This window comes from Mercenaria mercenaria, chromosome 2 (genome assembly GCF_021730395.1).
Source record: "Mercenaria mercenaria strain notata chromosome 2, MADL_Memer_1, whole genome shotgun sequence".
Taxonomy (NCBI): domain Eukaryota; kingdom Metazoa; phylum Mollusca; class Bivalvia; order Venerida; family Veneridae; genus Mercenaria; species Mercenaria mercenaria.
The window spans coordinates 32,244,451-32,259,398 of NC_069362.1; the positions used below are offsets into that span (position 1 = coordinate 32,244,451).

Consider the following 14,948-nt stretch of genomic DNA (forward strand, 5'->3'; position numbering starts at 1 on the left):
TTATTGATGATTTTTTAATTAGAGACATTTACGATTAGTCAGTAATAAGTGCGAAATGTGATTTGAAGGCATATATACTTAACATGCACTTGTGAGACCGCCATCAGATAAGATGTATACAGAACGTCTTATGTCGGAAATGCCCTAATAAATAGTGGTTCATCAGCACACTATCTTTTAACTTGAAGCAAATTGGATATATAAAACTTTAAACACATATTACCAAGCTGTACATTTTATTTCCAACCGATTTGATAAAGCTTCGCACACTTATTAATGACATTTGACCTATGTTTTGTGTCCAGTGTAATAAAAGTTTTCAGAGTTTATTCAAAATGTCCGATGTTTCTAGAGCTGGTGCATACGTCGTAACCGTACAGGCAGAACATGTGGTGGATAGTTATCTATTCCGCCAACTCTTGACTTCATTTGATAACATTACCCACCAAAACTCTGCTTGATACGGCGCTATCCAGGCTTGCCGCTACTATAACATGACCTTATTTTAAAGCTTGTATTTGTAACAGATGTTTTCGTATCTCTTTTATGTGCATTACTGTCCTTGATTAAAGAGTCTGCTCAAATATAACACGAGCAACATCGAATAGCAAGGCACAGGAATTTTGACAGCGTTATTTCCCGGATCTGGGTCCGAAAGTAGTTCGTTGTTACACATATTGGTATCGCAACAACGCGTTGTTTTGGTAACATCTTCTGTGTCCTCAACCAGGAACTCACAGGTACTGTAACAGCCAACTTCGTAGTACGTGTCTGTCTCATTTGTATACACAATTTGCTGAAAAAAAATAAAATAAAACGGGCCGCTATTGTAAAAGATAAAAATATAGGATCTGACTTCTTTCAAAAACTATTACGTTTGCACATCAGCAGTGCATTGTGAAATCAGATTGTTCAAATGTCACTTTAAAGCTGTTGAATATTGCCTAGACTACAGGACGCTCAACAAAACTGTTTAAATATTAATTGGATTGTGCTGTGTAAACGGAATACTGATAAACAAAAGTAGAGCACATGTGGCTATGAGCTGAAAAGTTAGCTTTCTTATTTCAAACAAGAGTCTCATTTTTTTACATACAAAATTTCATTATAGATACACGTGTTTACCGCTTGATTTCTTCCATATATATGTTATAATACTATAAAATTTATAGAATTATTAATGTCAGTCAAGTAGAAAATAGAACAGCAGTGCTATTTTATGTTTTTATATAAAGCAATACTTACGTAGCAGGATTGCGAGTCTGACAACATGCACGTGCCTGTAATTGTTTCATTTAAACAGCTGCTGTCGTTTCCCGCACAGGTTCCATTTTTACACAATATTACCTGCAAAATACAAAATTTAAGAAAAACATCTGGTTTGAATTTCATTACTAGTTTAAGTGAAATATATACATTTATTGTGTTAAGCAGACATTGGCTTGAAGAATTTGTAATACATTTAAGAATGATATCGTGTTATTTGTTGTTTTTTTTTACATTTCGGTACGGAATTGATGGGCGTGTTCAAAGTGTGTTGGGACCTCATCGCAAACATTCAGTACAGCGATATGTCTCATACCCAAACATTCAATGCAGCGATAAATATTATTCCTAAACATTCGATACAGCGATATATATCATACCCAAACATTCGATACAGCGATATATATCATACCCAAACATTCGATACAGCGACATATATCATATACAAACATTCAATACAGCGATATATATCATACCCAAACATTCGATACAGCGATATATATATCATACCCAAACATTCGATACAGCGACATATATCATACCCAAACATTCGATATAGCGATATATATCATACCCAAACATTCAATACAGCGATATATATATCATACCCAAACATTCCATACAGCGATATATATCATACCCAAACATTCTATACAGCGATATATCATATCCAAACATTCAATACAGCGATATATATCATACCCAAACATTCTATACAGCGATATATATCATACCCAAACATTCGATACAGCGATATATATCATACCCAAACATTCGATACAGCGATATATATCATATCCAAACATTCGATACAGCGATATATATCGTACCCTAGCATTCGATACAGCGATATATATCATACCCAAACATTCAATACAGCGATATATATCATACCCAAACATTCGATACAGCGATATATATCATACCCAAACATTCGATACAGCGACATATATCATACCCAAACATTCGATACAGCGATATATATATCATACCCAAACATTCGATACAGCGATATATATCATACCCAAACATTCTATACAGCGATATATATCATTCCCAAACATTCGATACAACGATATATATCATATCCAAACATTCAATACAGCGATATATATCATACCCTAGCATTCGATACATCGATATATATCGTACCAAACATTTTCATTGCTTCTGTAAATATGTATGGTCATTTCTAAACACAGATGGCTATGACGTCACGTTACATTAAGACGACACAACACCGAGAAACGAGCATTTTTCAAGGCGTTATCAACAAACGCTGTTAGCTAACGATATTGTTGTCTCTGAGTTATATGACTTAAGTAAAATTGGACCACTTAAAGCATGTGAAACAAAGTCTTCTCTTTCTTTGATATTGTTTTAATTGATCCATTTTTCCGTACTTTCGAAGAGATGGGTTTATGAAACAACGAAATTGCCATTTTACAGTTACTGACGATTACTGCTTGTAACGCGATTCAGAGACCAGTAATTAATGAAGTACTGGGGAAAAGGTAACTGTTTACCTAGGTATAAGATTAATCAGTTACGCATAGAAATGAAATTTCGTTTAAAAAACCTAACATTTTTCCTTTGTTGGCAGTATTAAACTATACACGGGCAAAATTTGCTGCTTTCGAAGTTATCTTTAAAAAAAGGTTTCATTTAACGCTTTCTATCGTCAAACCAACGATGAAACTATTGGGTCGTATTACCCTTGCGAAATTTTTTCAAATGAAATATTACTTTTTATTTATTTTCCGTTATTTTGAGGAACTAAGATATTTCTTATTTTATGATTAAATATGTGTTTCAACTTAAGGAAGTTCGAAAAAATCAAAACGTTATATTTGAAGTAAACAATTGGTGGCATTGACCTTTTATAAGAAATATTAAGTAACCTGCATGTATCTCATAACACGTGATATCGTTGCCAGTGTAGAAACTATTTAAGTATAGTTAGTGTTATAGGTTAGTGTCAACGAAAAGCAAAAGACACTATTTTACAGCAGTAGTTTTATAACAAACAATACTAGCTAAATAACTCGAAGAGTAGAGCATAATTGGATGCAGTAAATTTCTTCCTATATAACTTTCGGCAAATGCGTAATCCGCATGTCTGAGTAACTAATCCCGTAACTTCCAAAAAAGGTTGTCTTACCATTTGTGTTGTTGTGATTGAGTGTGTTGTCGAGCTAGTACTGGTGCTATTGTCTCCCTCTGTACTGTTTACTGTAGAACTTGGTAACGAGGCGGAGGGAGACGATGTACTTCCGCTGGATGAATCTGTTGTTACCTCGCTAGAAGTCGTTAGAGTGGGGGTAAAGCTTGTGCCGTCTGTAGTTTGCACACTAGTAAGTGTGCTGGACTGTGCAGTTGCTGAAAACATTCATTTATAATTTTTATGATAAAGTACTAATATGTGCCAATTATTTGTTCCCGTTTTCTGATAATTACTTATTGATTTATTGAGAACGTATCTGTAGACTAGCTTTGACTTTTGCATGAACTATATAATACAACATAGATTTGAAACAGATTTAGCGGTCTATTCATCTGCCTACTTACGTGATGAAGTGCTGTAAACCAGACGACTTGGTATAAAAACCATACATGCACCTGAAACACAATGCAAATTATCGTCATACATGCATAAAATATTGACTAAACTCAAATCACTTACACCAAGAATTGAAAATGTCAAGTTATGTAATTTTTTTTGTACGTATATCAATGCAGTTACATTAAGAATGGAATGTTTTATAGCTAAAACTTTAGCTGTCTAGGATATATATTTGCAGCTACGGCTAATCAATGTTTTCAATATGGTTTTGATAGTGTGAAGTGCTGTTAAATGGAGTGAAAGCTTAATTACAGATGCATATGCTTCTTTTAATTTTTGATAATTCTTACTTACAAAGAAAACAACATCTTGAAAATTTCATTTTGTTTGGCATATACACAACGTCAGCATACCTGAAATGATAAAGTAAAACTATTTGAAGAAAAAAAAATAATCTTTCATATGTCCGTGACCTTCGGAAAATGTTTCATACCCAATAGAACCAAACCATCTGGTGTGTATGTATACCGCAATGCAAGTTTCTAGGTGCATCAGATAATTGTGGAACCAGCGCTTAGCGTAATATCATGTTGAGTGATTCTCTACAAATAAAACTAAATTTACACAGACATATCTTTGACGTTTTTATACCTAGTCCGTGCTTTACACGTCACGGCACTGGTAGATATCAAATATATGTATATTTGATTTTGAGGAAGCGGGCTTTTTCGGAACATGTCAATCTGTTTCTTGCCGAGAAAAAAGAGGACTTGTGAATACAAAGGTATGTTGATGAAACAAGGACTATGTGTAGACGGTCGGCGTGACGTCAACGCGTAACCGAAAACACAGGAGGTGCCACGACCCGCAGAATAAATTATGCGCGCCTATTACTGTACTGAATTAAGTGTATATCATCGTTCTTTTATATCATATTTATTCTGAAGCATTTGGCGCTTAAAATTTGTCAACGTGACGTAAGTCTTACAGTGTTGTAATGAAAATACAAATGTATAAACATCTTTCATGTAAGAATGTTGTACCGCTAACTCATCATAAACGTGTAGGTTGTGAATCAATTTATATTTAACACCTAAGTAATCAATCTAGGTGATAATAGTGAATGTGCCGTGCAGTATGTCGGTCAGTATAGCAATCAATAGCATGCCTAATACCTGAAATTACAGATTGTGTTTTTCTATAAATAAATATCAGAACTAGATTATTGTTGCTGTTTTCTTAAATCGGGATTATTTGGCTTATCTAGCAGCTTTGCTTTGTATTTTTCTCCGACTGAATTTACCAACTATAATATTTTCTACATATTTCGTTGTCATTATCTTGCATCGTAATCTAATATCGAACGCATGTACAAACAAGTTCGGTTATATTCCTAGAAAAAAAGGTATTTTTTAAACGTCCAGACTTGTTCATATTGCAGTTATGTGTGAGAGAATAAACGTCTGTCTCATAAAAGGACAATCCTGTTTTCGAACCGAACCCAAGTCATATCTCCCTGATAAGCGTGTTTGCGTTGTCCTGGCGACCAATACCATAAAAGGCGGAAAATTATTTGCCTCTTATCTGAAAGCACTTGTCATGTTTATTTCAAGGATAAATGAATAAAAATTACAAACTTAGATATTTTTTAGACATCGATTTACATTGTATCAGACAAGAATGCGATAAAAAAAATCTGTGATTACAAGATACCTGAACATACCTTAAACTGTCAAAGTTGCTAGGCAGTATCAGGAATTAAAACTTAAACCAAATAAAATAATTTCCCCCATTTAAATACAGACAGAAACAAATACACATAGCATGTGGTAAATTGAACATATTGATGTGTTTTCAAGGTTTAATATATTTGACTGCAAAATCGACAAAAATCTTAGGTGAATGATTACGTATTGACAACCCTAGAAAACGAAATCGTGATTTTGTATAACGACAGTGTCGTCGATTTATTTCTAAAAACTTAATGGTAAAAAAAGAACCCCGACGCACGTTTAATTTCTGAAAATGGTAAATGAAAACCCCGACGCACATGTTCACGATCTGTGATATTTTATAGTCAAAAGATGTCTTTTCTTCTCAACTGCGAGCTTTGCAGCTTTCATCTATAATACTATAGTAGCACCGATGACGGATAAAACTGTGTTACATAATTGTCCAAACAAACTGGCGTTAGTAACGTTACCTCCTGAAAATACTGCTGAAAGTCATTTCGCTCCGTTCTGCTATAGTGAATTGTAATGGGTCAGAATGCTATTAAATTTTTACAGCCTAATTGTTTTCAAGACAAACGCAGTTGCATTTATACAGTGAATTTGTTTTGATTTAAAAATTCATTGGGTTTGGCATGTTAACATATATGAGACATGAATCACTTGCGGGAAAAAACACTTTTTCACCATGCGTAGAATTTGTTTATCATCTTGAAAGAAAAGTATCGAAATATGCGTCGTTACAACGAACTAAGGCATCGGTATTGATACTACTATAACATTTTCAGACGAATCCGTTATGAAACCGATAAACTTGTTGCTATCATATGTGCCTTATTTGGTCATCAAGTTCACACATCTTTATATTCAGATGATAACAAGTTTGTGAAATACAGCTCATGGCCATCGTTCAAAAGAAAAAAATAGTTTCATATTGTTCTGGGCTAAAACGGTTTGAATTTTGTCACAGTAAAATTTCGCCTCCAGATCGTCCGACAACAAAAAGCAAGAAAAAAGAAGAAAAAAAAGGAAAAGAAAACAATTAAGTTCAGGAAATTATTGCTATATTCCTTGAGAATGCTTTGAAACTTTTTTACTGACAGACTATATGTTATGGAAACACATGATGATTAGTTCATTTTTTTTTAAAAAGATACATGAAGGTTTTTATTTCCCCTGCGGCCCGCGTTCGATTCCCGATGTGGACATTTTTTTTGTCTTGATTTGTCGGCATTTTTAAGAAAGTTTAGTTACAAGAAATCATATTTTAATGTTCATAATATGACCAGACTTCAATTCTAAAGAAAGATCATATTTAACCAAAATCTGGAGGCCAGTGCCTTATTGGCTTGCTATGGTAATTACAAAGCAAAAATTCTAATTAGTAATCACATGAGGGTTATATAAGATCCAGAGGGATTGGACATGTAGATTTTGTAATACAAATTGTGTAATACATGTTTCTATGTGATCAAAACGAATTTGAAATAAATACTCACAAGGCAGTCCGAAACTTTCTGATAGATCCTGAAGCGTATGAAATTACCTTCACTTTTTATCCAAAAGTCGAGTTAACAACAACAAAAAAAAAAAGTAACTGTTCCGCTGTTTATCTTATCGCGGTGCTTGATATTTATAGTGCAGTTGTTACCAAGGTTATCGCTGTGATATCCATAGTGACAGGACTGTATCGGTAATGCGTACAACTATGGGGTATCGAATAAAATAATTAATGTACTAATGGGGTGCTAATATTGTTACTTGAATAATATATAAACAAAGGACAACAAAGGTCAAAAAAGAATATAGACATTCTTGTTGCAAATTGGTAACACCATTTAATCTTTAATTAATATGCCATTTACAGCTTAACTTATTGTACTGCGTGACTTCATGTATGTATTTATTTTTTACTTAATTCTTATTTTTTAAACTTACTATTTTTAGTAATAACATAACATGACATTGAAGCCTACAAAGGACTATTCAGTAAATAACACACTTAACTTCAGACAGAAGTCTGTAATAGACTATTTTTTACATATGGAAAACATTAAAAAAAAAAAAAAATAGTATATCTTCAATAATCTTGTAACTGATATTTTGTTATTCTTAATGTACGAGGGAAATTCGAAACGAAGTGCAACAAGTATTCACAATTGTTCATAAAAAATTAAAACACTGTTGTAAATTATTATCAGTACAATGTTCAACCGAACCAAACATCTAACTTGAGTACGCCGCCGTTTTATCCACTAGGTTGTTTTTTCTTAGCCGATTTGGTGCAAATACTTTGTTTGAATGGCTGTAAAATGTAATTAAGCTCCATAATTTAACATTCAAATGTGGAAATGTGTGTTGTGTTTATGTATATTTTATCAAGTTTCTCTTTGCTATTTATGGAAACGTGTTTGTGCGCAGAAATAACCCACCCAAAACTGATATTGACTCTAAACCTATGTTTCTCCTAGTAAAGACCTAAAACAGGAGTTTTCGTAGGATAACAGAATTTTGGACTGTAAAAAAAAACCAGTCATAATTACAAAATTTTAACTCTGGCTTATTCGATTTTTTTTAAATCAAGTTGTAAGTAATGAAAATTAAGGTTAAATAGGTATATAATACTGAAATATTGTAGGAAATAATGTAAAAATATACCCCAAAAATATCAGTGTTTTCAAAAGAAGGGAGAGATTTAAATATGAACTTCATTTTTTTTTTCACAAAAGTATTAAACGCCTTAGAATTTTTGAACGAAACATTATGTCCTTTTTCTGAATGTTTCTGACCTTCAAGTTCCAAGCAAACATAACATTATTACCAGCCACCGATTTACCCGGTGTCTTACTGCTAGAGGCACGTATGGCGGCCTTCGAACGTGTAAATGTGTTTCATGATGTCTTATTTCTATAATTCACATTTATCGCCCTTGAATAATTTCTATTCAGCATTACAGCCGAGTAGAATCTTCTTCCCTTAGTTATAACCACCTCTTCACGGTCATATCGGGCTGATGTAGACCTCAAGTGATCGCATATGGGTTGCCTGACCGCAAATCCGGTATCCAAGTACCTAGCCGGGAGGACACTTTGGCTGATGTTGCTGGCCTGTGGCGCTTGACGCTGTCTTTCACCATCAGCCGGCAAGCGACCAAGCGCTTTTGATGCCTAATCTTGAGGCATGTCTTCTGGGCATATTCAGTGAAAACAATCAATAAATTTCGATCAAACAAATATTATTTGTCTAAAATAGTATTTTCACAATATGAGTAGTGTCTCAAATTTCAATACAGTTAAGAGAATGTTTGTCGTTCGGAGCGTATTGCGTGATACAGGTAGGTTTTCATAGCGACCTGTCTGTAATCACTGTCCTCCCAGGTCAAGTGCTTAAGGTTATCTGCACCTCGCCGCTTTGGGTTCAACATTTGTGTGTAGAATTTCTTTATGTGATGAAACCATCCGGCTTGTTTAAAGAAAATGAGCGTCGGTGATTCTAACCTTACTCTGAGGAGCATTTGGGGCTTCCTTCACCAAAGTATGTTGCAAAGTCGAAGTATGACCAATGATTTTGTGGGAATTTTCCGTCATTTGTTACTGCGCAACTTATTGTGCATTGACCGGTCCGTTACTTATATATTCTATTTTCCGTTAAGAAACACACTGGTTGTGAACATGTTTTAGTCTGGTCGATTTTCTATGTAAAGGAAAGGCAAATGCATTGAGAAAGGGATATGTCTATTTAAAAGTAAGACAACAAAGTAAAGAAAATAATGTCTTAAAATCAGCGTGAAATTTCAAGTTCACTTTAATGATAGTCAAATATCTCAAACATTTATTTCACCATACTATAGGACATAATATGTGTATTTACAACTATGGGAAGTTTCACCAAAATCTACATATTAGACACATTTCTATGCGCGAAAATGTTATGAAAGTTATGATTTTCCCATAGACCATGAAAAATTGCTTGAGGTCCTAATATTTCAAATCAGTCTAGCAAAAAATCAAGCACACGACCCTATCTTTTTTATTTGCTGACTTTTCTAAGTGTACTCTTAAGTTTTGAAAAATAAGAGTTTACAGTAATCAAATTCTACATTGTAGAAAAAAAATTAGATCCGAATGTGCAGTATCATCTTAACGTTAAATGTCGCAAGAATTTGTCCACCGTTATATGTCGCAAGACCAACGCTAAATGTCACACAGAAAGAAGAACAAATAACTAAGGTAAGTGCAACAGTCATTACAACTTAGATATTACATTCCGAGGTAAGATTAGGTGAGTGTGTGCGTGCATTCGTGGGTATGCATTGTGAGGACCACAAGAAGGGCTTGGAAATGGTATACTGTTCTGAACTGTATGTTTGTTTTTCAATGGTGGCTCGCCATACATACGGTATCAATTTGATATGGAAAGGTTCCAGCCTCGACACGGTACTCGCCACAGAACTAAAATTATTTTAGATCGAACTACAGAATCCCGGAGTCTTGTTTAGCTTATGCAATAGTAATGTCGCACGTCATGTCGGTCGTCGATTCATTGTCGGGCGTCGCTTCGCGTTTCGTTACGTTATGTCGCACCTCGTATCGAATGTCGTGCGTCGATTTAAAATAGTGGACGGCCCTTACAACACGAAGTACATCAAAACGACACGATATTACAGATGTGAGATATTCTGGAATTCTTTTTACCAAATACCGATATTTGAATGAGAATGTATGGTTTACTGAGTGAGGGTATCCAATTACTATTCATGTTACTTTTTATTCCATTCTTTGCTCCCTGGGAACATTTTCTTGGATAAAGATATATTTTGAATATAAAACAGACTTTATAGTTCCTTTTGTTATGTTTTCGTCATATTAACCGTGACAACGAATTATGAATAGTTTTCAACTTACTTTTGAATTGTTATCAAAACGATGAAAATATTGAATTTTGCGCTTTCCTATCGAAATAAGACTTGTACTCAATATAAGATGTCGAGTGCTCGAGGATCGAGATAAGACGTCAAATGCTCGAGATAAGATGCCGTGCGAACGAGATAATATGACAAGTGCTTGAGATTTTTTTTCTTAAACAAAAGGGTCACGATGGTTCTAGAGTAGAACTGCAAATTGCTTTTTAAGCTTATTATGAAACCATTATGAGATTAGATTCAACTCTCTTTTTATATGTTACGCAAAACGATAAAGATATTATTTTGGTTTATAGCAATAACACTGTTAAAGTCAGTGCCCCCGAGGATAAAAACGTGCAAAGCTCTACCGTCAACTTAAGAACTGACAAGTCAATTTTTTTGCTGGGAACTGTTATAATAAACATTATGAAAAATGAATGTTAATATATGTCTTAGTTTTGAATAAGCAGTATTTTAATAACGTTGGTGATGCGACATATAAAGGTGGCCAGATTTCTAGTGATATGCGACATACAGCGGCAGATATTTAGTGGTGGATGTGACATTTAACGTCAACCTTGTGACGTTTAACGGTAATTGCAACATTTAGCGGTGTTGCGACATTTAACGGTGCCACAATGAGCTCAAAATTAATGATAAGGTACGCAGTTTTTGCTTTTACGGCCCGAAGGTCCTGCGACATGATAGATTATTGCTATTCTATACAATCGTTTGATTGTAAAACATGTACAATTTTATCAACAAATGTAAGTTGTAGCAATTGTAACAGTTATGTCACAGTAAGTTATAATATCACAGCTCTTCAGTAACTTGGTCACGTATAAAAGCTGTACAAGTAGTCAGAAGTTCAAGTAAGAAAACATGGTGTTCAGTCTCAGAGAAAATACGTTTACATTAAGTTAAATGCTTTCTTATGACTAACTAAAGCAGTTCTTGCATGTTCCGGCCTGTCTGATAGAAATTGAAATATGAACTGTTCGTGTAAATTGTTATGCATGCAAAAATAATAGAAGCATTCCGCTAGGAAGCGTCCTGGAGTTGAAGCATCAGCTGTAACTTGAGAAATCCAGCAATAACTTACATTCGTTTTCTGATGACGCCTATACAGATGTTTGTGCCAAGTGTTTAATTATGATTAAGTAATGACTACATTAAGTAATGATTATACCTATGTGTTAGATAATGTGTTGACACTTCTTTGATCCGCTGCAGGTACTGTAAATATCAAGGACTGGCTGATAGAAAGAGCAAACCTCAGTATTTCTACAGAAGCTTCTAGAAAATGATGATTTTGTAATCTGATCCTGTATACTGATACTTTAAAGTAAGTGATATTGAGAGTTGTCATTTGCGTCAAACAATGACGAGCAGGAACATCTCGTTAGTAACATTATAACTATCACACTATACTTCAGAAACAGGAGACTTCCAACAGAACCTTGGCGACAGCTTTAAAACAAATCATTTATATGATTTATATGACATGAGATATTTAATTAAGGAAGAGAAGTTCTACGCCGTACCGTCATTAAAGAATAAACGAAAGATGCCTTTTTTTCTCATAAGCAACGTTAAGTGACAGTATGTCCAAAATCATAATTCTGTTAAAGAAAAATAACTAAATTAAGAATATCACACTAAAACAAATGGTGGTACTTTATAAAACATATGATATCCCTCTAGATTTCTAAATGTCATAGAGAGTTCAGGTCTTAATGGTAACTATAATACAAGGTGATTCGTGCAATGACAAAGGACGATATGCGAAGATACGATGGTGATACACGATATTGCGATGGTGAAGCGTGACAGTGTGATGGGGTTGCGCAAATGTCCAGTAGGTGTAGCCATCGTACCTTGATGGATAACCATGATGAGACAAGGTATCGGGCGCAAACCCACGACATAGGTCATGCTTGGAATTCATAGGGACAAAGCTTGTCCTGTATCCAGCGTCCTCTTCGATTGAAATATTTTTAAATAACTTGGCATATGAGAAACGTTGCCGCGACAACCATGAACTAAGATAAAAGGACAATGGTACACTTGGAAGTTATAGACAATACAGATTGCTTGTACAGGTCTTCAACGTCCCAATCGATTGATAAAAATGATCATCACGAGGACGCGAGGAGTCACGCGCAAGACTCAGGGCCGTACATGAAAGGTTGAGGTCAATTTGAGACTCATAAATACGTGTATTTTCTGTTATGTTTGTTGTGTCCTAATATGTGAATGACAGTCTTCTAGTGGAATGAGTGCTCTGTTGAACCGTAAATTTCACAGAAACTATTTTTTCACAAATTTTATGAATTCGTGCGAATTCCTCGTATGTGTGACAAAAATCGTACATATATACATTGTGAAATTTACGTTTCGCATCTGCACCCCTATTAAAGCAATGAACGTATGCCACATTTCTGATTTGTGATATTTTCGATCGTATTCGCAACGAATATGTGAGGAATTCGCACGAATTCGTTTCGGTGAAATTTACGCTTCATCGTACTAAAATAATAAACTGACAGATAAACAAAATGGTTTTAAAAACTTTCGCTCATCCAAATATTGATTAGTATTTTGTAGTAATTTTTTAGTAATACAAGGAGAAAAACTTAAGTTATCTATATTCAGAAAGTTTCTACTATCATTTAAATGTTTTGTTGCAGAGTAATATGCGAGTTAAGCACAATTGCAGTGACATAACTAAAACAAGAGACAAAAGAATTACCGTAACCATGTTTTATCATAGCAACTTTGACCTCTGGTATCGTTTATCAATAAATAATGGCTGCACCTGTCAATAACTGCGATAATTTATTTCATTTATTGTCTTTATTGGATTAATTTGATGTTCACACAGGGCTCAGGTATTTATGGACAAGCAACTGCATGCTAGTAGACCATTTAGCAAAAGATACAGTAGGAGTATCCCAGCCAGCATTCTATATCGGCCCGACATCAAACCGACGTGGTTGTCTATAACGGCCCGATATCGGCTTCAATATCGGCTGCAAATAGGAATGATGTCGACCCGACGTCGGCAGACGATATCGGGCCAACATCATAACGACATGGGTCCGACATCGGCAAACGATATTTGGCCAACATCAAAATGATATCGGTCCGATATTGGCAGATCATATCGTTGTCGCGAAATAGTGTGACACGCAATACTTCATCAGTTTTCTTCATATATACACATTATAAATTCTCAGAGTAATTTACTTGAGAACAGATGTGTCTTGCATCATGTGTATGATGGTTATTTGATTTTATTGATATAATATTTTTCACAACTATTATACTACATGTTTTATAGAGTTACGTAATTTTTCTGTATATTCTTAACACTATTAAAATTGTTCAGTTAGAATTTTAAACATATTTATATTTTCATTTTATGTAAATATAAATATTTCTACATAAAATAAAAATGCATCTTAATTATAACCTCCCTTTATTACGTATAAAATTTTGATAAATACCGTCTACAAATTTTGTTTGGAACCTAGTTTGATTAATTCTGGCATGCATCATATTTGCTTAGTGAATTAGCACACATGAACAATTAGATTACTTTTTCACGTTTATCAATAATATTTTGAAAAATATAGCAATATTAGAGAATCCAATACCGGTCCGATGTCAATCCGACTTAAGAAATAGTTACACTGATTGATGTCGATATACCGACATCAATATTTTGCGGCAGTTCAACGGTCCGATCTCGGCGATATATGATCATTTTGTGTCGATTCGCCGTGAAACCTAACTCACACACTCACAACGGCCCGACGTCGGCCCTACATCGGCACATTTTGCCGACATTCCGACATTATACCTATATCGGGCCGATATTGTAATGCTGGCTGGGATACAATCCACAAAAATATGTGTATGTCGCATATTTTTGCTACGAGATAGCTAGGTAGCTATGGCGGAAATATTGTAAACGTTCCAAGAAATTTGTGCATATTTTTTCTGAAAACAATACAGCTACACATAATATTTTCTAGATATTTTATTTGTTTCCTGAAAATATGTAACTCAAGATTTCGCATGAGTGCTTGAAACTGCCACTAGGTACTTGGTAGCAATCACGATAATAGTCTAAAAAAAAACAGAGCAGTTGTGCATTTTTCTGAAAACATAATCGCAATAAATTACTGTTTTAAGATAATATTATGCTTTTCATTTCCAAGAAACTTAAGGCTATTGATATAAAAATTTCAGAAAAGCTCGAAATATCGTGATAATTGCTGAAAGTATAGAGATAGCTGTCTTGCTAATAAATGGCAACTGCGGGCACTTACGCAAAAAGAAGATACTAATGTAACATTGTAAAAATATCTCCAGGAGACTTTCGACTACTGAGATAATCTTTTCAGAAAATTTCGTTTTACGAAGATAACCTTTTTAAGTATTGGGATAGCTACATAGCTGCTATATAGTATCTCGTGGC

The 14,948-nt window shown here is 34.4% G+C and overlaps 1 protein-coding gene and 1 long non-coding RNA gene across 2 annotated transcripts; both read right to left on the reverse strand.

The window, feature by feature from the left end:
- Window positions 1–219: 219 nt before the first annotated feature.
- Window positions 220–3,655, reverse strand: LOC123563650 (uncharacterized). Its single transcript, XM_045356565.2, has 3 exons — window positions 3,428–3,655; window positions 1,246–1,347; window positions 220–796 (listed from the first exon to the last, which is right to left on the reverse strand). Exons 1-3 carry the CDS (start codon window positions 3,653–3,655, stop codon window positions 554–556), a joined length of 573 nt encoding a protein of 190 aa, XP_045212500.2. The 3' UTR covers window positions 220–553.
- Window positions 3,656–3,793: 138 nt separating this feature from the next.
- Window positions 3,794–7,256, reverse strand: LOC128553179 (uncharacterized). The gene is made up of 3 exons (XR_008369288.1): window positions 7,059–7,256; window positions 4,184–4,242; window positions 3,794–3,885 (listed from the first exon to the last, which is right to left on the reverse strand). It is a non-coding gene; the product is annotated as an uncharacterized LOC128553179 (long non-coding RNA).
- Between the last annotated feature and the right edge of the window lie 7,692 nt (window positions 7,257–14,948).

What these genes read in the sequence shown, in the direction of transcription:
- LOC123563650 (XM_045356565.2), bottom strand. Translation starts at nt 3,655, where the DNA reads ATGTTTTCAGCAACTGCACAGTCCAGCACACTTACTAGTGTGCAAACT. An exon ending in CAATCACAACAACACAAATG is followed by an intron (nt 1,348 to 3,427) that starts GTAAGACAACCT and finishes TGTATTTTGCAG; the next exon opens with GTAATATTGTGTAAAAATGG. An exon ending in CAGACTCGCAATCCTGCTAC is followed by an intron (nt 797 to 1,245) that starts GTAAGTATTGCT and finishes ATTTTTTTTCAG; the next exon opens with CAAATTGTGTATACAAATGA.